This window comes from Rhamphochromis longiceps, linkage group LG7, assembly GCF_057381845.1.
Source record: "Rhamphochromis longiceps isolate RC_006_pf linkage group LG7, R_longiceps_female_GT1.1, whole genome shotgun sequence".
Taxonomy (NCBI): Eukaryota; Metazoa; Chordata; class Actinopteri; order Cichliformes; family Cichlidae; genus Rhamphochromis; species Rhamphochromis longiceps.
Window position 1 is genome coordinate 18119913 of NC_140563.1, and position 21877 is coordinate 18141789.

Genomic DNA, 21877 nt, shown 5'->3' on the forward strand with positions numbered 1-21877 from the left:
CACTCCTCATTTCTTTACATTTTGCTTCCAAGAAGCCAGACTTTCTTGTCATTTTTAAAGTGGTCTTGAGCAAGAGTTCTTCAGGCTCTCTGAATGTCGTTCAAAGGTTTTCTATTGACATTAACCGCTTTTTGCACTTTAGTCCAGTCCTTGTACCTGACCATTTATAGAGTATTTCTTTTTTTGTTTATTGAACCATTTAACACTGACCTATGAAAAGATCAAGAATAAAAAGGCACCTAACTCAAGGGATGAACCACTTTTGTGTCTACACATAGCAGAAACTTAACCTAAGAACCAATTTGAAATTGCATCTTTAGAGCTATTAACTCAAACTTTGACATATCTTGGTATGCTGTCCAATGTGTCTTAAAGAAAACTGAGGAAAGTTGACAAGTGGAGGGCAAAAGATGACATATCGGGCATAAATAAAAACAACGCCATGTGCAAAGCATCCAGTAGTACTGCACTGGCTTCATTTCTCAGTATCACAATGATCCCAATCACATTGCCAGCGCAGTATAAGCACACTTGGAATGCTATCGGTTATAGATTGGCCTCCCCACATTCTGGACCTCAACATTATTCAAGCAGTGTGGGATAATCTTGACAGAAAATGGAACCAAATCCAGCCAACATCCAAAAAAGAGCTTTGAATGTCATTAAAGAAGCCTGAGAACTATTCCTGAAGATTTCTTTAACAAATTACAAGAAAGCTGCCTAAGAGAGTTCAGGCTGTGTTGAGGAATGAAGGTGGTCATCACACAATTATTGACTCTGAAGCTTGTTAGAATTTTGCACAGTACTGTACATAAACAGTCTTGGCCTTTAGAGTTTAGTTTACACTTTTGGGAATGACACATAAATCTTCAAAAAGAGCAAACTGAGCGGTGATTGGACAGGTGCTCTGTGTGTACATGTCCTACATCTGCAATCTCTAGAAAGAGTTTGTGTTTGTGCCTCAGCTGCAGTTACTCACAGCATGGCCTCTCTGAGACTTTTGGTTATTATCTAATCCCCAGAAGATAGCAAGAAGAACAAACATACCTCCCTCCATCTGTTAGCTTTCCAACTGGGGCATACTCGAGCCCGACAGGCCTTCTGTGTCCGAGGCCGGGGCAGATGACTGCAGTGCTTCTCTTCTATTTTGGTTTGGTTCTGATATACACAGACTACATCCCGCTGTTTGGTCCCTCTGCCACAGCTTACTGAACACTGGGGAGGAAATTGCAGGGAAGGGGGATGGGTGTTGGATAGAGAACAACACAAAGTTTAGTGAAACACAGTAAAGTCCAACTCATAGCTCGATTAGCGCTCACGCTTATGATTGCACCATGTAAACATTTCTGTACAGAAGTTCCTCGAAAAGTAAGTCAACTGAAAATAAAGTTGTTAAGCACAAGTTACCACACTGAAAACCAGAAGAGATTGATTTTTTTAAGGCAACCACATTCTGTTAACCAGAAATCTCATTCATAGGCTCTCTTGTAAAGCCTCAGATCAATATGCATAAACAATCGCATTTAATGCAGAACTTAAGGCCTCAACAGAAGAACACCCCTTTGACCCAACACCTAAAGGCCGACTGAACACACACTCCAAAACAAATTTAAATAAAAAACCCAAAATAGTGACGAAAAACCTTTATGTTAAACAGCCATGCTGATGGAATACAGTGAAACAACTGAACCTGTAAACACAGGGATTGCTTTTAGAGCAGCAGAGGCACAGGAAGCGGGGACAAGGGATGCAATGCAAAGCACACCGTAGATGCACACGCAAGACATTCATCTGGCACCAATAAGGAACTTAGATACACTTCAGGAAATCTAGACAATGAGGCAAGAGGACACAAAAAAAGGCATGAAGAATAAAAACCAGACACACCAATAAAAAGATCTGAAACGGCCTTTGCCTGAGATGTTACAGACAGCAATTAAGGTGCCTATTTCTGCTTGCTGAGTGAGTGCCTGTATACAAGGCCACTCTGAATAAATGAGATGCTAGAATCGAACACACCAGATGAGATTTTGCCTGAGCATTTTTTCCAGTCCAGATAATGAACATTATATTCTACTGTCCTCTAATTATGATCTCAGATTATTGCATAACTCAGAGGTGGTGACCTATGGGCTTTGCAGATGTGGAGTTTGTGTTTTTCTTCACATTCTGGGAGGTAGAGGAATGGTTTCCTGTTTAAACAATCTAATAATCATATGCTCCATTCAAAGCCTTTCAACAAAGCCACCTCATCCTGCCTTTTCTTGGTAAGTATGGTGCGGGTAGCGGTTGACACTGCACACACACGCATCATACACATTGTAATTATCAAGGCATTTTAAACACAGGGCCCGCTCAGCTGACAGATGACATCAAAGCCAAGGGCCAGAGCCTGAGTGACTAGTCCCCAAGCACGGCAGATTCACATACCTGCTGCACGCTCACTCAAAAAGCAAAACAGGACTCTCCTTTACCTCAGACAAGAGCAGAGAGAGGCAAACAAGTTGGAGGGGGGGGAGATGAGGAGTGGGGCTGGCCCCTCCTCATTCTTGTAAAAGAAGCAGGAAGAAAGAGAAAGGCAAAAAAAAAAAAGGGGTAGGGAAAAAAAGGAAATCACAGCCATACGAGCTACGCTCCCCCAGCTGAACTGTATCTGCGTTTTAACAGTGGAAGAAAAGACATTATATGGCATCGCGCTCCTCCCGCAACCCTGCCAGCCTCATCTGTCAGCCATTACTTAATCATGGCCGATAACACAGAGCACAGAGAGCTGGCACAGCGCGTGGGACCAGAAGACAGTTTCACCTCTGAGAGCAAGAGGAGGGCAAGGACTCAGGGACCTCTGATTCAGCGATCTACAGCTGGGTTGCTTCACTCACCAGCACCCACTCAGGTAAGACCATTTTCCCTATCAATCAGCCTGCTGCTTGTCTTTTATGTCCTGCATTTGTACAGTGTCAAACTTAAAATATGTCTGTTTTTTTATTTTCTTGGTGGAAAATTGATCAACACACATACTTATGTTAGTTTTTAGTGTATTTTACTAATGAAAAATTGCTTCATCTGAACCTCCACGTATGTACTGTATGTTTTATTAGTTGTGTTGAACTTCTAGTACTATTCAGGTGTGCTAAGGTGTAGCAGTTTTGAATACAGGTTCACAGTTCCTTGGGAGAAACGTATAAATCAACAGGTCACACGGGAGGGAAATTAAACCCTCTTGAGACAGATTTGCCCTCCCACGTTGTCCCAGCAATTAATTTCAGATGATTTGGCGGGCTAAGCCCACTGTAATCCAGTGAGGTTCATTTAGGCACGATGTGGATTACTCTAAAATGGAACGACTCAACAGCTTTAGATTTGGCAGCTGGAAATCAGCCAAATAAAACAGCTTTTGTCAAACAAGTTTTCTTTTTTTTTCCCCATGCAGAACAAAACTTCTCCAGAGGAAGACATAATTAATATTTACAGCCACATGTAACAAAGAGGCAGCTTTTCATTATTTTGCTTAGTGGCTCTAAAGCAGCCTTTTTGAGTTGATCAAGATTCACAGTTCTACCACAAATCGCATAATTGAGTGCTAAACCAAACCCAGCTAATTCATGCCATTTTTCTCCTTTTTTGCATGCTACAAAACTACAAAATACAGACCTCTGATTTTGATTAAGTGAACACTATGATCTCATATGGATGCTCCAACTGGATAATCAAACTGATATCAGATACCTTTTTGTGCATCAATGCCTTTGTCTAGGACTGGCAGGCAGAAACCTCGAGATGACCCAACCCACTGCTTTAATCTAAACAGGTAAGCCAACAGAACACATGGAAATTGTTAAAACGCCCCAGGGAACCTTGACTGTAGTTTAAAAATGTGTCACACTGCTAATAAATGGATATGACCTTGCAGTACCTTGTGGAGAGGAAAGAATAGTCCACAAAACCAAGTAACCACCTCGTTCAGACAGACTAGTTTGTCATCATGGCCTTAAGCAGCAAACATTTACTGCTGCTTGAACTATAATTATGGGATGAAGAGGTTTTGTTTGGCAATAAAAGCAGAATTCAGGTTTGTTTTATGTTGGAACTGAAAAATATTATGTACCTCCTCCTAAATCCATCTGCATGCTGGTTTATCCCAGAATTTCATCTTTTTTCTTAGTGTAATATATCATCATAGTAGCTTTTTTTTTTTTAATTAAAACAAACTGGATCATAGGACAAAAAAGTATATCTTTCGCGTTTAAAATAGCTTTGTAGATATAAATCCTAATAGAGGGACAGGGACAATTATGGTGTTGTATATTGACTACAGTAAGTGGTTCTAACTGAGTACACATCTTAAAATGTGAGGACCATGGTTGCATTCCAATCACATTGCAGCATGCTCGCAATGCAAGGGGATGGTAATACCAAGCATATGGCAAACTGTAGTTGCATACAGTCTTCAAAGGAGCTCAGTGCTGACCTGGAGGAAGAACAGCGTGTGGAATCATACTCTCAAGCACATGTTGTCAAGGCTGAGTGATAAAATATCACTCAGTTGAGCAAAGTTGACTTGTCCTCATTAACCATGCTAACCCAGCAGAGTCTTAATCTGGTAGGAGTTTAATAGGTGGGAACTAACCAAACGCTGACATAGTTGACATAGCGACATGTCTTGAGTAACTATGTTCTTGGCATGCAGCTGAACACATCAAGTTCAGATAAGGAGAAGAGGAAGACGTGGTGTCACAGAACATTCAGGCTTTTCTGTCCATGGTCTTGTTTTGCAGGGAGGTTTCAGAGACAGAAGCCAAAACAACACATGTTATCAACATGGGAACAGCTGGTAAGAGTGGCGTCATGGGGCAAAGGAATGTCAAGAGTCATAGATCTTTTCTATCCAACAGGCTAAAACACCCAATCAGACTTCTTCATCCTAGTTTCATTGATTTATACTGAATATCCAACTCCAACCAAGTTTATAAGATGCTTTGAAATAAGAACAATGACAATGCACATACAGTATATGAAGATCAGGATGCAGTTCAATATATTGACCTAACAAGTGATGAATTTGAAATGATGGAAGTTGATTTTGTCATATTATTCATTTATGGATGTAGTTGACTTTATAATGTGGAAATAATTTCTGTCTATCCAGTTTTTCACAGACGTTTTAACACAAGATCCACATTGAACTTCCAAATGGCTAAAACTAAGCACATTCTGACCTAAACGTGTAAGTATGAACTTGCCATAAAGTGTTAAATAAACAGCAGGTTGAGCGGCATGTACAACAGTCTCCAACACAGTTTGCTTTTCAAGTCAACACCACTCAGAAAGAATATAACAAGTGACATAAGGAAAAAAATGGACTATCCAGTCAATTTTTCCAACTCTAAAGATTCCACCGAGACATTTCTCAATGAGCTTGTTAAACATCCTGCAATGAGCGCTATAATGAACACAGCCAAAAATGAAGAGTAGTCATATAAACATAAGAATAAAGCAAATTCTTGATGGCACAACTTGGAAAAACACAAACAGCAGATCAGTTAGTCATAAAGTAGTGACCTGTGACACGGGGCAGCCAAGTCAAACTTCCTCTTCCTGCTAAATGTTACGCAGCTGCTTTTCTTTTTACAAACAGCAACGTATGGAAAAGCTCAGAGAAGAGAAAGATCTGAACCTTTCAATTTTTTCTAGGAAAAAGAAATGTACAAGGAACTGATGCAAAGGAATCTTACACTTAATGCATATTTTCAAAGTGGTATTCAGTTTTGTTTTTAGCCTTTGTGTGGAGATTGCCTTGTTTACCTTATAAATTGTTTTCCTCTCTTTCACCATCATTTTCTTTTTGTTTTGTAGCTCTCCAACACTGTACCTCATTTTAGTCCAAGTCCAAGGACGGTATCAATTCTTAGCAAAGGAAAAATTTTTCCACCAGAGGAAAAATACAATAGGAATCAAGACAGAAAGTAAATAACAACAATGACGGAGAACAGATAATAGTCAGGTCTCAGAGTTCCTCCGTCAATCCAAATGCATCATGCAGGGGTCATGTGGTGAGGTGGAATTAACATCCTTTATAACTTCAAAAAGAAACAGAACTACCAGGTGGTGCTATATTAAGGTTTTTATTTTAGCTAAAAGTTGAAACAAAGCGCTATTTGCTCTGTTACTGAAACTGACCTAGAAGACAGTGTCAATCATTATCGCACCCACAAGAGGGGAAACAGTCCATTTCACTTCATCACTTGATAGCATCGACATGCCCAAACATGAACAGGCCCCATTAAGTCTGTGGTGGTAGCCTCATGTGAGAGGACTTTTCATGTAAGTGGAGTCTATGAAGTAACTCCTGTGGGTTTAAAAACACTTCACAGTGCTTCACTTAAAGGAATGCGAAAAAGCAGATGTTTTGTACCTGTGTGAAAACACGATCATGTTCTCTGCCATTCAGCCAGCCCGGAGAAGACCAAATCAAATGCTTCCAGAGACCTTCAATCCCTGTCTCCTCTCTGTTCATCTCACTGCATCAGCTCCCAAGCTGGATCACCCACAACAGCTACGCTCACTAAATGGGCACTTTATTTTCTTTCAGTAGCTTTCACACACTCACTGTGCTTCAGCAGGAGCAGGAACGGCATTAATAGACTTCTCCTAACTATCATTAAACTAAACTAGATCATGACGATACTTGTGCAGCAACCTGCAAAGATAGCTTCTGATATCATCTCACGGCATCAGTGCCACCTAAATCTTAGCGGTTTGCCAAAATGTGTAAGCCCCAGGGATTGATCCTTTATGTTAAAGTCTTTTACCAATTTAGCACACACAGCAATGATTGTTCTAGTGAGAAGCACCAGGAAGCCGCTGCTCTAATAACCTAAACTCAACTAGCACACGGGCAGCATAAGGAATCACAAGGCTGATGATGTCACAAACAACTGCCCCCAAAGTGACAGGTTTGATGTTTCCCCCCCTGTTGCCCTCAAACTGGAGTCAAGTATGTCAAAGCTCTACATGTGGATTTCATTTGAAGCAGCATGATTAGCGTGCAGACGCTTTACTGTGATCCCCCCTCCATGGGAAACCCACACTCGACGGGAAGTGGTATGTTTTTGTTAACAACAAACAGGCATAAATCACATAAGTGGTGCAACACAGCCGTATCACTGGTCCTTACACCCAGCTGACATCAAGATTGCTTTTAAGGTAATTACCATTAGCTAATGATATTTATGTTCCTAAAAGTTTATGTTGAACTGTGTGCCTATAATCCGGAACCTGTGCAATAAATGTGGTAATTGTTTTGTGTCTTTTTCTCTTTTTAAAATACTCTCTGATGGCGTGTATTGGGAAAATGAATATGACTTTAACAGTAACTGATCAGTCAGACCTTTCTGGTTACTTACAACAGATTGATGGAAAGACACTTAAGTCAGTCAATCAGTCAGTGAAGAAGCAAGTAAACAGTTGAATTTATCAAGATATGTTTTTTAATATGTAGAAGGTGCCAAAAAGGAAAACAAAAATGAAATCAAGGGCACAACAAGCAAGATTAGTGTCTAAGATTAAGTCTCAATCTGAAAAGGTGAGTTTTGAAAAGTCAGTTTAAGGGTGTAAACATTTTATAAATCGAGAGGCAGAGAGCGAGAGAGGCAGAGCTCATTTATGAATATTTCCAAGATGGTAGTATGTACTCAGGTTTATTTCCAGGATTGTTGTCTGGTTTAAATATATTGAGAGGGCTTGATTAGAATGGATGGCATTTAAGGGTGTCTCTGCAAGATTACAAGGATTTTAATAATACAGTCTCTTATGAAATGTTTTGACAGAAAAAAAGGCGGGATACGTTTGAATATATTTGATTTATGTAACATATAACAACTAACATATACACTACTGCTGATGGTTCAAAATTATAAAAAAAAAGAAGATTTGGTATATACTACAAAGGTAAGATGCTTTTACATAAGGTAAGATAAATCCAAAGCCATGAGCAATATTGGAAATGTTAATTAAAACAACTGCCTGCCCCCCACCTCCCCACCATGCTGCTTGATCTCTATCTGGCCTCTAAGCGTCTCCTATTTCACCTGAACAAAAAAGGTTTGTTTGTATGAACAATAAGTGCGTTTTGAGCCTCTCAAATCATTGTGAATTCCTAAATTATATGAGAGTTTATGCATTACAGAAGATGAATAGGTAATTGTAATTTTGAATAGAAAAAGACTCAATGATTATTGTGTTGTGTACATTGGTGCTTTGTAGGTCAATAGTTAAAATAATCGTTTACTTTTAAAGAAAGAAGTAAATAAGTAATTCTGGCATATTGTGGGTTATTTGAAGCCTTTGTTGAAATACTAATTTAAATATAGTTTGACAGTACTTCAAAGATTATAATTGCCTGCATTTTGCAAACAGTGTTTGGTTTTTTTTTTCAGAATTTCTACTCCTTTCTCCAAAAACTAAACAAGACTTGCCAGAAAAAATTAATACCAATTATTGTTGCGGTTTAAAAAAAGAAAAAAGATAATATTACACTGTCTCCAGCCAAATGCATTACAGAGAGCACTATTAATACAATGGTAAACAGATGTGCCACCCAGCGCTAAGGTTTAATTTGGACTCTGCATGTTTTTCTCCAAAGAGATTAGAGAAGAAAATGTTAAAACACATAAAAGGAAAAGGGCCTGGAGTGTTATTACACTGCAATGTGCCATGGTATGTGAAACACTATAGATACTATAGAATCAGAGTTTAAGTTTTCCCCCCAAAGATTAAATTATTTAAAGTATTACTGAAAAACAAAACAGTAAAGTCAAATTGAGGGTCAAATACCAAAATACCCCTAATGGCCCACAGATCACATCTTTTCTATGGGGTGCTGTACGTTAACTTTGTACATAAACTGTATGTGTATTGCATGTACACAGTATGTAGAGCATATAAATGTACTGTATATAAAAAGTCAGTGCACATGAAAACAAACTCTTTTTAAAGTCAGTTGTTATTTACCTTACCCCTTGCAAAGCAACGTGTTTTTTTCTGTCTTGCTGTTCCTCGTGCAACATTTTGGCTTTATGACATTCACTAAAGTCCAGTGTTATTTTTTTGTTGTTGTTTGTTTGTCAATAAAACATTACAGTGAGAAACAACACAAATTTCACAGTTATGTTTCTTTAATGTTCTTTACAGTTGGAAACAGCTAATTTAACATATTTATATATTTCGCATGTGAATGAAATAAATAGCAACAAGCACAGCAACGTACCAAAATATGCAAAATAAAGCAGAGTTGGCCCTTTGGGTTTGTGCAACTTTGCACCACAGACTTTAATAAAACGACTGGGAGTGAAACTGCCATGGGTGAGGAGTCTCGGTTGTAGTGGAAAGTCGTCACACAAATACGCAGGGAGAGAAGCAAAAAAATAAAAGAACCCACAAAAAGAGGCAGACTGCGATCCTCCTCCACTGGGAAGGATACCAACATAAACAGAGACCAAGCTGCAACACTTCACCTGAAATATTTGTCATGATAATTTTTTGGCTTAATCCAAATGTAACTCGGAGGATTTACACATGTCACAGTGTATAACTGGTAATTAAGCATTAGTGGAAGCCTGACTCTGCAAATATAGATTCAATCCCTGCACGGTGTGTAAGTCCAACACATACTCAGACTGTATATGGCAAATGCTCTGTGTTTACCTGGATAAGTTACAAAGTGTTCACAGTTTACGTTACTAATACTTGACTGAAGAGCTGTCTTTTACTGAGTTAAACATTTCAAGTCTTTCATCCATATTAAGGTTGAATGTGTGCCTAGTTGCACCTGTAATGACACAAACACGCCTTCACTTCAACATTACTAACGAAAGATGAAATGTTAAAGAAAAAATGGCTTCAAGGTTCGGGTGTTTAGTTGCTCTTTAAAGATTAGAACAATAAGAGCAGCAAACATATTTCTGAAATAATATTTAGTCTTCATGCTAATATAGAACATACTTTTCACCTGACAGCCGAATTTGGAAATGATGTGGCTCTTTGAACATGTTGCCTCTCAGTGTAGCAGAGTGAATGCAAAGACCAAAGCAGAATTTGGTCTTTGCATACTTCGCTTACTTTTTTTGTACGTAAAAAAAAAGACATTAATAACCCTCCAAATGCAGAATTATTTGGCGGACGTGTGAAAAATGTCAAATAATTCAAGTGAAGCATTACACAAGTCTAAACTGCAACAAAATATTAAAGCTGCAACAATTAATAATACACTGTAAACAAATAAATATGATTCATTTGAACGAAATCCTTCAGAAATAAAACTGGCCAAAGGATGAAAGAGAAACAACAATCGACTGTAATTTTACACAAAGGAGGTATCTGCGTGCTTTCTTTGATCAACAATAATAATGAACTTCTCAATGGTTTTGATTTACTGCACACTGACTAAGCTGAACTGATGCTATCAACCAGAAACAGAATAAATAAATTATTTCTAAGCCTGGAAATATGATAAAAATTCAATCTTCACAATACCGCTAAGTCATCAATATTTAAAATTAAGTTATTAGCACCTTATTATGATGACGTATCCCCTTCTAACTGGAAGATGAAGTATACACAGTGAGAACTGGGACACGTCTTTGAAAGCTGTTGGAAAGTATGGAATTCTCCCGTGTGACATACATTACATCATATATTAAACAACCTTTACTATAATGCCTCTTGTTGAAAAACTTTGCATTTTTTTTTTAGGTTTTAAATATAATTTCAAAACGACTTTTTACGTCTTTTGTGAAATTCTCTCTTTTCCCTTAAACGTTACTGCATATATTTTCAGTTTAACCCAACAGAGATGCATTAAAATGTAAGTCAAAACAAATGATGGAAAATATTTTCCTCTGTACAAAATGTCATTATTCATTGAGAGACAAGAGAAGTTTGACCAAGAGCACCAGCGAAATATTAAATATAACCAGCTCCTTGCAAAATATCATCATACTGTACAAAAAAACATCTACAAAATGCACTGAAAGTCGTTGTTGTTGCTGTTCAATAAAGGTCATAATATTAACTCTTATACACAAATATACACTTGTGTACTTTGGGCACAGGGTGAAGACAGCAATAACAACATAAATCATTTACTTCACGCCTCATGTATAAAATAAATATTTTCTGGAGTTAGAAATATATGGCATTGTTAGACAGCACTGTCCTGATTTATATGTTTTAATTTGGAGCCTTGGCTCATAAATGGGATCCATGTGTTTTTAATGATTCCCTAAGTGGAGCAGCATTGTTTTGGGTATGTTTTTCCTCTTTTTTTTAACTTGTAATCAGCCCCATGCCACTGCAGGGCCCATCTGGGTGGGCTCGAGCTGGGTAGGCAACAGTGGTGCGAGATAACCCAGCTCTTGCTTCAGAACCTTTGATAGTTTCAGGCTGAAAACACACTAAGAACGCAGATCTGAAGTAAATGCAGCACACACCTTTCTTGAGGAAGAATAACCACTGAAGTTAAATTAGTTAGTACTATCATACCGGCTTCCATGGGTCACGGTGCCAGGAGGCAGAGCCTGGGCAGGACTGCAAGTTGCACTGCTCCATGTCAGGTGGCTTGTCTAGGATGTCACAATTGTAGTCATTGAGCCTCTGTCCATTGGGCCTTTGACATACCACCAGGCGAGTTCTCCTCCCTCCACCACAAGTTTGGGTGCACTGAGGGGAACAGCAAACAAAATGTTCTGTTTTTCGGATTCCAGATCAGTTTGCTTTGACTTACAGAGACATGACTACCAGATTTTTAGACCAAGTCCCTGTTTGTGTGATAAAAAATACACAAACAAAAATGGGGATCGCATAAATGGTCGATGGAAAACAAAAGAGATGAGCGAACTGCACTTCTAACTATAAATATGGTCTCACCTCTCCCCAAACACCGTAGTTCCACAGAGGACAGGGCCCAGAATCACAGTTCTTGGACTCAGCAGGTTTAACCCTCTCATCACAGTAGTTGTTGCTGCGTCCATCAGCATCCTGACAAACAACCACCCGCCTCTGGAAGCCTCCTGCGCAGGTGCTGGAACACTGGAGAGCACACAAAATATGCAATTATATTCAGACAATGATTATGATTAATTCAAAATGATTGGACTACCAAGCTCTTGAATTGACATCTAACATAAAACAAATGTAAAATCTCTTTATAGAATCTATTTGCAGCAGTATCATGTTTACATGAGTCTAAAGAAGAACTTTCAGTCTCCACCGCACCCATTATTTATGAAGTGTAAGAGTACATACATAATGCCACTAGGGACAATCTGAGTAAAAGTGACCCATATGTAACACTGCATTTGGTTTCACACTGATAACTGGTTGGAAACACATGAGCAATTTCATGCCAAATGCATGTAAAAAGCTCTTTTTATATAACATTAACAATAACACTACTACCAACAGGGACAACCACACCTACACTGACCTTCCTCCATACATGCAAACACTATGCAGACGTAAAACTACCAAACAAGGTTAAAAGGATTAAAAGAAGAAATGAAACATGGCATTCTATCTGAATTTGGGCCAACGCGATTCAAAGCCAAGTATATTAAGAGCCTCAACTGCCTCAAACTATTTGGATTTGTTAATGCTGAACTAATTTCAGCCAAGAAATCAAGGCACTACCTTTTGAATCTGTTAATAGGACCATCAAAAACAACACTTTTGATACCATATTGTTTTTTTGGTATTGCTAAATACCAGTCACTGACACTGACATGAAATATAACATTTGCTATGTATACACTGCAGCCTTCAGTATTCCTATTAAGCTGTCCATAAAGTCCTTTACCATGTATGGCCTTCTGCCCTGGGAAATGAAAACATCTGCTACCTCACTCCTACTAGATGTGTTCGCAAGAATGTGTTTACACACACACACACACACACACACACACACACACACACACACACACACACACACACACACACACACACACACACACACACACACAGGTCTCTCAACAACATGTTATATAGGCATGGCCTGTATATACACTGCTGGTTCTACATTAATATGAAAGCTTACTTTTGCTGTATGTAAAAAAAAAGACATTAATAACCCTCCAAGTGCATTAAAAGGAACCTTGACAAAATATATTTGAACCCTGCTATTTCTTCAACTATCTCATGCTGAACATACTGCGCCCCAAGGTCCGGTCCTCCATTGGTTGTCTGCTGAAGGCACATTCCAGCTGCTGTGCCCTGGGTGACGTCCTGGATCCTGAGGATATTCGTAGGGCTGGTCATTAATGCGTTGGCGGTGGTAAACAGAAGGACAGGGTGCAGCAGTACACTCCTGTTCTGTCACGGGCCTCTCATCCGGGTCACAGAAAGACTGGTCCACTGGCTGGGGGTAGTTGGAGCAAACCACTTGTCTGGTGGCTCTTCCTACACCACAAGTCACTGAACACTGTGGGAAGGTGTGGGAAGAGAGCCAAAGAGTTTTAAAAACAAAGGTGAAATAGAAGAGCTGTGATTTTTAATGAGAAAAAAATGCTTGGAAAAAAGAAAATCTACTGCATGTTCTGCAAAGCTCTGAGAACTATATTATGTTTTTATAAGACAGAAAAATGTGGGCTTTTGGATACCTTAAGTAAGAATCAATGTTTCAAACCTCGCTACGTGTTGCACCATGAGAAGCGCCGTCTTGTGTGACCAATTGCGGAAGCTCCACTACCACCACCACTACTAGTCTGACCAAGACAGACCAATCACCAATCACACAGGTTCCCAGAACCCCCTTTATAATAGCCCCCAGCCCCAAACCAAGCATACCTGCTTTCTTCCCTACAAAGATCACTAGAACTCCTCAGCGGTCCTGAGCCAAAATGATCCATCTTATGCTGATGCAACCATCAAGGTTAGACCATCAATGTGGGTATTTCTAGTTTAAGGATTAACTACTAAGTTATATTTGATGTACATATTTACATCAAGAGATATTCTTCTAGTAGTGGTTGTTGCATAACTGTAACACATCAAGTAGCTTGAGTTTTATGTTTGTTTAGCTATTGCTAGCTGAGCATTAGTGATTACTGCTACCACTGAATATTGTCAGGTAACCATTGGTGGCGTCTTGCCCTTGCCCAGCTGCTTGTGAGTTGACCCATCCCCTCAGGCATCACCTGGGTATCAACCACACAGAGGAATCTCTGGGATGCCTGCACTTCCACGAGCACTGTGGAATATTGCTTAGCAGAGAACCGTGGTTACACTAGTAACCAAACATTTTCTATATACTCCTAAAGTCTGGATAGTGAATGACTGCTTACCCTTTTTTTAAATTTTGCTTTTGATCAATTTCAAGGTTTTTTTTTTTAATTTATCTCTCTCATGACATTTTTGTTGGATGTTTTCCATTTTCTGAATTACATTTGAGCAATGTTATTTTCACTGATGTTCCCATGAACAGATTTGCAGTATTTCGTGGTGAGTTCTTTTGATGGGAAGCCCCCATGAGACTAAAAACATGAATACAACAAGAGTAGAAATCAACATTATGTGACATTAAAATGTAATCTAATTAGGGGGGGGGGACAATGGGAAACTCCCTTTTAACAAGAAAAGTCCTCCCACAAAACTATGCACAGAGAAGGCAGCCGTCTGCCTCGACCAGCTGTGGTACGTAGAGAGCAAAGAGGAAAAACATGATGAGTGAGAAATCAACAGACAATATAGAGTTGGCAGGTTGGTCCCACCATAAACTGTAAATCAAAGAAATCTCACTTGGGTTCAAATAGTATAAGGAATTTGTTTTTCACTCAAGCAAATTCATGCAAAAACTACAGCTCATCACTGACTCCATGCAAATGCTGGTTTAGTGACGTCACGAACAGTGTTTACAGCTCATTGTGTTTCAACACGATTTGAAAATTGTTGGAAACATCTGTTTCTATTCGACACAGCTGGATGTTTTACTTACAGGTGACCATTCTCCGGCGTGCCATTGCCCACAGGGGCTGAAGCAGGTGGCAAACTCAGCGGGGCGGGGCAGGTGGGCGCAGTAGGATTCGTCTGCCACTCCTCCGTGGACATCTCGGCAGCTGACATAACGAGCCCGCTTTCCCTTGCCACAGGACACGGAGCACTGGAGGACATGCACATACAAGCAGAGCTCTCTCACGTGTTCTCCATTCTTTAACTTCTTTGCTTCTATTTAGTACATGGGGATCTGCCAGGCCCGGGAGCCATCGACAGTCCCCTTTGAGGCCTTCCCCAAACCGCAGCTCAATTTATGCCAAAGCATTCACTTTTACCTACTAAAACGCTGTCAAACCTAAAATGAGGACGTGGGCCCAGCTAGTGAAATGGTTTTGTAAAGAAGGAAGGGCAAGCTTTATTGTGATATTTGGTAGCACGAAGCATTCAAAAGGTACTGCTGTCTGAACACAGGCAGAAAAATCAGCTCTAGATTTGTGTGCTTCACTTTACTGTAACCCCTCGACCATTTTAGAGAGAAAATTCTAATGGTTCCCAAGAGATGAGAATTACAATATAAAATACATCCAGGAGTGCTGTATGACATGATGCTTATGATAAAGGGTTCAACTTTACCTCATCTAATTCAAGTCACTGATCTGGATCTTTTGGCCATGTTCAAAGTATTGGTGCCTAATTTCATTACAGTAATAACCTGGCTTTTTTATGCAGGAAAGGAGCAACTTCATTATGTTTTTTAAACGTATATACTGTGACTTCTTCACCTTACAAATGAATTCATTGTCACTGGTATCCTAACATAACTCCCTCAGCGCTCATAATTATGCTCTGAAGGTTTACTCCTGCCATCTCAGCGCGACACCATGGAAACATTTCTGAAGAGATGAATATCTAATGCAATCAAGCAGCTCTAGCTCAAACAGAAACATTAATATCGCTTTCATATCAATGTCACACTGAGGATGGCAATGCTGCTCCTTGGGGAATGCATGCATGTATATATGTGCATGTGGAGCATGTGTGTCTGAAAGACCGTACTGGCGCTGGCCTCTGACATGTGAGCTCACACCGGTTTTTCAGATTGACAGATGGGGTTCAATCTCAGAAACCGAAGACTCGTGTTTAGATGAAATCTGGTTTCCATTTGCTCCGAATAACAATGCAAAGTATTAGAAAGGCGGAGGGACCTCTTTGCCAAGACACTGGAGCCTGCACGTGTCTGCATATTGTATGTCTGTGTGAGTGTGTAGTTACAGCAGGGGGTAAAACAGAGGATTGTAGTTATGTGCAGTATGTACTTTCTAGAGTAATGTTGGGATATACAGTGATGTTGAATATGTCAACCTAATATTCGTAAACACATAACATGACTTGAGTGTGGTTGAGACACACACGCACAAACCGCACACAAATTGCTCCATCAATATTCTTATTTTTCATTCTTTGTCAGAGGCCTACAGTCCTACTTTCACTCGATCTACACACACAGTGATGAACAAAACAGTACAAAGATTATGCTCTAACAGATCCACCAACCTCAAGTTATTTCCTTACCGCAGTCCAAGAGCCATATCTCCACTGAGTCAGGAACTGCGCAGAGTTGTCTGGACGAGGAGTGCTTTGTGCTGGAGAGGCTTGTGAGCATGATGGCATCTCACAGTCCTTCAATGACAAACATTGTAACAAACTGCCCTGTGATGAGCTAATAAGCAAATATGCAAGGATCTTAAGTTGTCTTAAAGGAATAGGGTAAATTAAACAAATTGGGGCAAAATATGGTTATTAATATACCCCAAAAATATATCATTGCACCTTTCTAAGCCCTAGAACCCTAAAACGTAGTACTGTTGAAGACAACCTGAAATCAAACACCTAGAAACGATCACTTATCTATAAACTTTAAGATCAGTCAAATGCCTTGAGTGTCCATCATTGTCAATGGACATCAAAAAGATTTTTTAAGTCAGTGTTACCTGTATGTTTCCCCTTCATTCTGCAGAACTATGCATGTTCCAAGATTGACACTAAAAGGCTCTACCTAAATTCTAGTTTCTTTATATGCATCTAAAATCTGAGTAAAGGGAGGGTACCTTTGAGCAGAATTTATGACCTCAGCTTGTTTGGAAGCCAAACAAAACACCATTAGATTAGTTTTCAAGCTAAATCCAGTAAGATTTAAAGCGGCACTTGTCCATGTCTATATCTTAAAAAATAATCTGCCATATCGAGCCTTACCACAACTTTTAGCTCACTGTTGACCCACAGCTGCAGTGTTTAGATCAGTTCCATCACTCTTGCCAACCTTCTTTCCAGCCACAGCAGGCAGCTGTTTTCACTCAAAAGGCTCTGATAAACCCACTTTACACTTGTGTTACCTGACCAGCACCAAACCACAATCAGCTGGCAAGTAGATGGGGAACATAATAAAGCGTTTAGCAATTTAAAGTGCTAGTCTCCCCATTGGGAGCTGGTAAAGCCAAAACAGGAAGGTTAATGTTGGACTTAATGCTGATATATTAACATTCATTTGTAGCTCTGACAAGAGTGTTGCTGGCACTGCTTCATTTCTGGTGGTTGTTCAGATAGAAGAAGTGTTTTAAAGGTGATAAAATACAGATGCTTTTAGTGCTTTTTCCACTTCCTCTGAAGTAATCAGAAATTACTTAATGCTGTTTTAAAGTGACTTAGGAACATAAACTCATCAGTAATCTAAATTGTGCGTGCCACTTGCCGGATTTACAGTAGTAATGAGCGTTGTGTGTGTGTGTGTGGGCGGGCGGGCGGGCGGGCGGGGGGATGCATTTTGGATTCATATATTTGAAGGTCACATTACAATATATTTTCAGGGAGTAGTCCCATAAAAAACTTAACTGTTTGTGAAATATTTCGCATTATGGTGAAATTACGGTAAAATCCACTTAAAACCTATTAATTAAGACTCTGTATGGTTGACTCTTGACTCGATGCACGATCTTAGGTTTCTTATTACCTGACTGTCTCTGGGCATCGCTGCAGCATTGCACTCTCTGTCATCTACTGTGTCGCCGTAATCCCCCGACACACACCTTACAGCTCTCATCTGGTAGCCATGGTCACAGGTCACTGAACACTAAAAGAAAAAAAACAAGTTACACACATGCGCACCTATGCCAACTCTGCTGAAGTTGGAGGTTGAAGGTTGATATCTTAGACAGGGCCTCAGTCAAGGTCCTGCTCAGCAGAGGCCCTGACACGTACACACAGACATCCATTCACATACACACCCGGAGCCTCAACTCGACCCTTTACCCAGTTCTTAATTCACATACAAGGCTCTCCCATCATGTTTAGGTACCACACGAGAGCACAGAAAATGCCACAAGATAGATTTATTTGATCTGCAAATTATAATTACCCAGGCAGTAATGAGTCAATATATTCCAGCTCTGTAAATACTACTATCTGACTTAATACAAACATGTCTGGGAGCGTATTATTAGTTACAAAACTACACTATGAATGGTGAAAAACGCCCATTCATGCCTGTTTTATTTAGTTTGTTCTTTACTAAAATGTAGTTAAATCTACCCAGAGACAGTGGGAAATTTGTATATTTGAATGTGTATGTGTGTCTCTAATAGTGTGGGTCAGGTTTAGTCTTACAGGATATGAGGGCAAAGTGAAAGTAGCATAAAGGAAATGGGAGCTGGTGTCACAGTAAGCACACTTTGCTGTAACTTGCAGGTATATCAGCTTACACACACGCACTACAAATCTACACTGAGTCTCCTACTGCCACATTCTCTCTCTTTGACCACACACATATCCACAACCACATACACAGAGTAAATCCTAGGCACTCACACATGCAACCCATTTCCTCAGTCAAACACTGAATGGAGTCACCTCGCCCCGCTGTGTCAGTGTGTGTGTCTTACTCGTGTGTGTGCGCAGAACTCACCGCTCCCCAGACGCCAACTTGCCAAGATGCACACTCGGGCAGCTCGCAGCTTCCCACGGCAGGGGGTTTACTTGTCATGTCGCAGAGGTGCTCGCTCAGCTTCTCCTCCCTGGCTCCCATGCTGCAGGACACTTGTCTGTGCCTCATCCCTTTCCCACAAGTCACCAGGCACTGATGGTAGAAGAGTTGTAGGTTGAGGTTTGTTTGTTTTTTATGAAGTTACTGAAAATCTACGAAACAGTCGATGGTGAGTACACATTTTTATGCTAATTGTCCTGTCCTATTTATGCCATTGGTGTGAACACTATAAGAGAAAGCAGTTATACTTCAAGCTGCAGGTTCAGGGTATCCCCTGTATTACATCACATATACACTATATATAGTACGCCAGTAATTTGATTGTTTATTATTTGCATGTGGCTTTGCAGAAGCTTACTTTTATGAGGTGTGTTGAACTCATCCTCTCATTCTGAGGAATAAATCATTTCTATTCTGGGATATCTGTTTCTGTGTGGTCATATCTGCATGTCTAAGAGCATCCAGGCTCACCTCACTCCACTCACTGATGATCCACTTCGGACACGGGTGGTCGTTGCAGGTTTCAGTTACCACCCTCTGGTATTCATTGCATTCTCTGTCCACGAGCCGGCGGCCCAAATTGTTCATGCAGTAAGACTCCCTGCTACGGCTGCCACGTCCACATGTCTTAGAACACTGCATATGGAAAAGTCATGCAGGTTGGATGGCTTTAAAGTCCTTAACCGGGCTAGGCCCTCACAATGTACAATGTAATTTCCTCCGACTGTACCTGTGACCAGGCGCTGTACTGCCAGCTCTTCAGCAGACAGTCACCGTGGCAGGGCTCTCTGGTCGTTGGTTTGGGGATGTCGGCACAGGCACTGGTCTCCATTCTCTCGCTCTGTCTTTTCATCCGGTTGTACTTCATACACTGAACATCCAGGTTGCGATAGCCTGGGCCACATTTAGCTGAACATTCACTTTTTCCAGCAACGTGCCACCTGCGAGACAGAGAAGGGTTGTCATGAAGTGTCTGACTGTGGGCGTGCACGGGAAGTGGGACCGTGGGACATTAATACACACCTGACTTCACAGTCTATGTTGCATGGCTCGTTGACGGCTTCGGGATGAGGTAAATGTTCACAGCGTTGGTCCGACACCTCAAGGTGATCGCTCCTACGCACACACACTCTCTTCCGTCTTCGCTCACCTACACACACACACACACACACACACACACACACGCACAAACAGTGAAACAAAGCAACGTTCAGATCGTTCAACATCTGGTAGTCACTTTACTTAAAAATATCACATTTCATCGCCTTTAACAAGTCTTGCTAGCTTTCTAACATTCAATCCTCCAGCCTTAGGGGTGTGCAGGTCTCACACCCCTCAAACACACGCTGTGCACTCTGATCCACTGGGAAACCGAGTAGCTTGCTACTAAAACGGAAATTTGTGGGGTGTAGTAAAACCAGGCGAAGGTGAAGGTGTCAGGTAATGCGATTACCTGGGATCAGAATGGGGTTGCAAAGAAGGGGCTCTTTAGAAACCAGATGCCGATTGAGTAAGTTTTTAAAATCTAGAGGTGTGAGTAACATGATGGAGAAGAAATCAAAATATTAATAATATTAATTAATAATAATATTTGCACTGAAGCTCACACTATACATTTTGATCCTGTATACTTCACACTTTTGGAGTGTTTGGCCATTGATTCTTCACAAAGACAAATGCTGCACATTTTGAACAACAGTGAGCTTAAAAAATATTCATTTCTGTATTTATGAAGGCATCCCAGCAGCTCAAAAGGTCCCTTCCCCCCATTTCTGAAGTGATTTTAAATTCACAGAAGCCAATGAAAAATGATCGTGTTCTTCATGTGTGGAGATTTGGAAGCCAAGAGATCTTACCCTGGCAGATGCGGTTGCACTCGAGCCAGGAGCCTGAGGGATCCCAGACAAACTGCTCTCTGTGTTCCTCAATGGGTATGTTAAAGGAGTAACGAACATCTGGGTTGTAGAGGTTTCCCACACACAGGACCTGTGGGAATAACGTTGGAAAAGGCGAGGTCAAAGGTCTGACATGCTTATTATTTTGTCCATACAGAGTTCTCACCTCTTTAACAGAGGGATTAAGATCAGTGTGTCACTAGGTGAGAACGAAAGCAAACTTTTGCAGAAAAGAGACGCAGAGGTGAAAACTGAAGCGGTGTGGGGAGAAACATTAACAGAAGAACACACAGTATGCAAATAATCAAAGCAGAACTGATATAGTAATAACATAAAGTTGACTTAAGCATTAAAAGAAAACAAACTTCCTATTAATACCTGCAGAATGAGCTCCTCCTCAATACGGTCAGTGCAGTTAATGCGCTCAACTTTTGTGTCTGAGCCGCTGTAATCAATGACGGTTCCCTTGAAGTCGATTTCCCTTTTGAACATGGCCACCACAAAGTTTCCATTCAGGAGGAAATTGGAATGGCTATCGGATAATGCTGGAATGACATTCGAATAAGAACGACACATTTCACCACAAGAGACAGAAGAAGGAAAGCTTTGCCCTCGCAATTTGAAGTTTGGGGAATGCGCGAGACGGCATTTGTCACTTTCAGCCTACATTTAAAGTAAACAGTCTGGCAGACAGCTGCCAACCTATTGTTCTGCCGTCCGAGGAGGTACCGTATGTTGAAACAGCGGTGACACCAAATTGCATTTATTTGGAGTCAGACTCCGGGACTCTCTTCGGTGATTGACACTGGAGTGGAAACAAAGGATCTTCACTGACTGCAAATACACACAAATACCTAAACAACCACCTCTGAATTACAGTCTGTGAGTACATGCCAAAACAATGCATCTAATCAAGCCTAGTAAAAACTTTTGTTGTTTTGCATTTAAATCTGCAAGTTGTGCA

At 40.4% G+C, this 21877-nt stretch overlaps 1 protein-coding gene and 1 long non-coding RNA gene across 3 annotated transcripts in view; one reads left to right on the forward strand and one right to left on the reverse strand.

The window, feature by feature from the left end:
* LOC146665158 (A disintegrin and metalloproteinase with thrombospondin motifs 20) overlaps positions 1 to 21877 on the reverse strand; it is a 79129-nt gene that overhangs the window by 10697 nt on the left and 46555 nt on the right. Inside the window, exons 17-29 of the mRNA XM_085412677.1 lie at positions 21292 to 21458; positions 20875 to 21004; positions 20042 to 20168; positions 19749 to 19959; positions 19490 to 19654; positions 18941 to 19111; positions 17990 to 18109; positions 16555 to 16662; positions 14984 to 15148; positions 13202 to 13471; positions 11923 to 12084; positions 11539 to 11715; positions 1048 to 1215 (exon numbers count right to left, since the gene is read on the reverse strand). Of these exons, the coding sequence (XP_085268803.1) occupies positions 1048 to 1215; positions 11539 to 11715; positions 11923 to 12084; positions 13202 to 13471; positions 14984 to 15148; positions 16555 to 16662; positions 17990 to 18109; positions 18941 to 19111; positions 19490 to 19654; positions 19749 to 19959; positions 20042 to 20168; positions 20875 to 21004; positions 21292 to 21458 (2141 nt within the window). The remainder of the gene's footprint in view (positions 1 to 1047; positions 1216 to 11538; positions 11716 to 11922; positions 12085 to 13201; positions 13472 to 14983; positions 15149 to 16554; positions 16663 to 17989; positions 18110 to 18940; positions 19112 to 19489; positions 19655 to 19748; positions 19960 to 20041; positions 20169 to 20874; positions 21005 to 21291; positions 21459 to 21877) is intronic.
* LOC146665159 (uncharacterized) lies at positions 2560 to 9137 on the forward strand. Of its 2 annotated transcripts, XR_014912570.1 has the most exons (5): positions 2560 to 2893; positions 3755 to 3808; positions 4776 to 4831; positions 5147 to 5224; positions 5854 to 9137. It is a non-coding gene; the product is annotated as an uncharacterized LOC146665159 (long non-coding RNA). The 2 variants fall into 2 exon arrangements; XR_014912569.1 differs by having other exon boundaries at positions 5147 to 9137.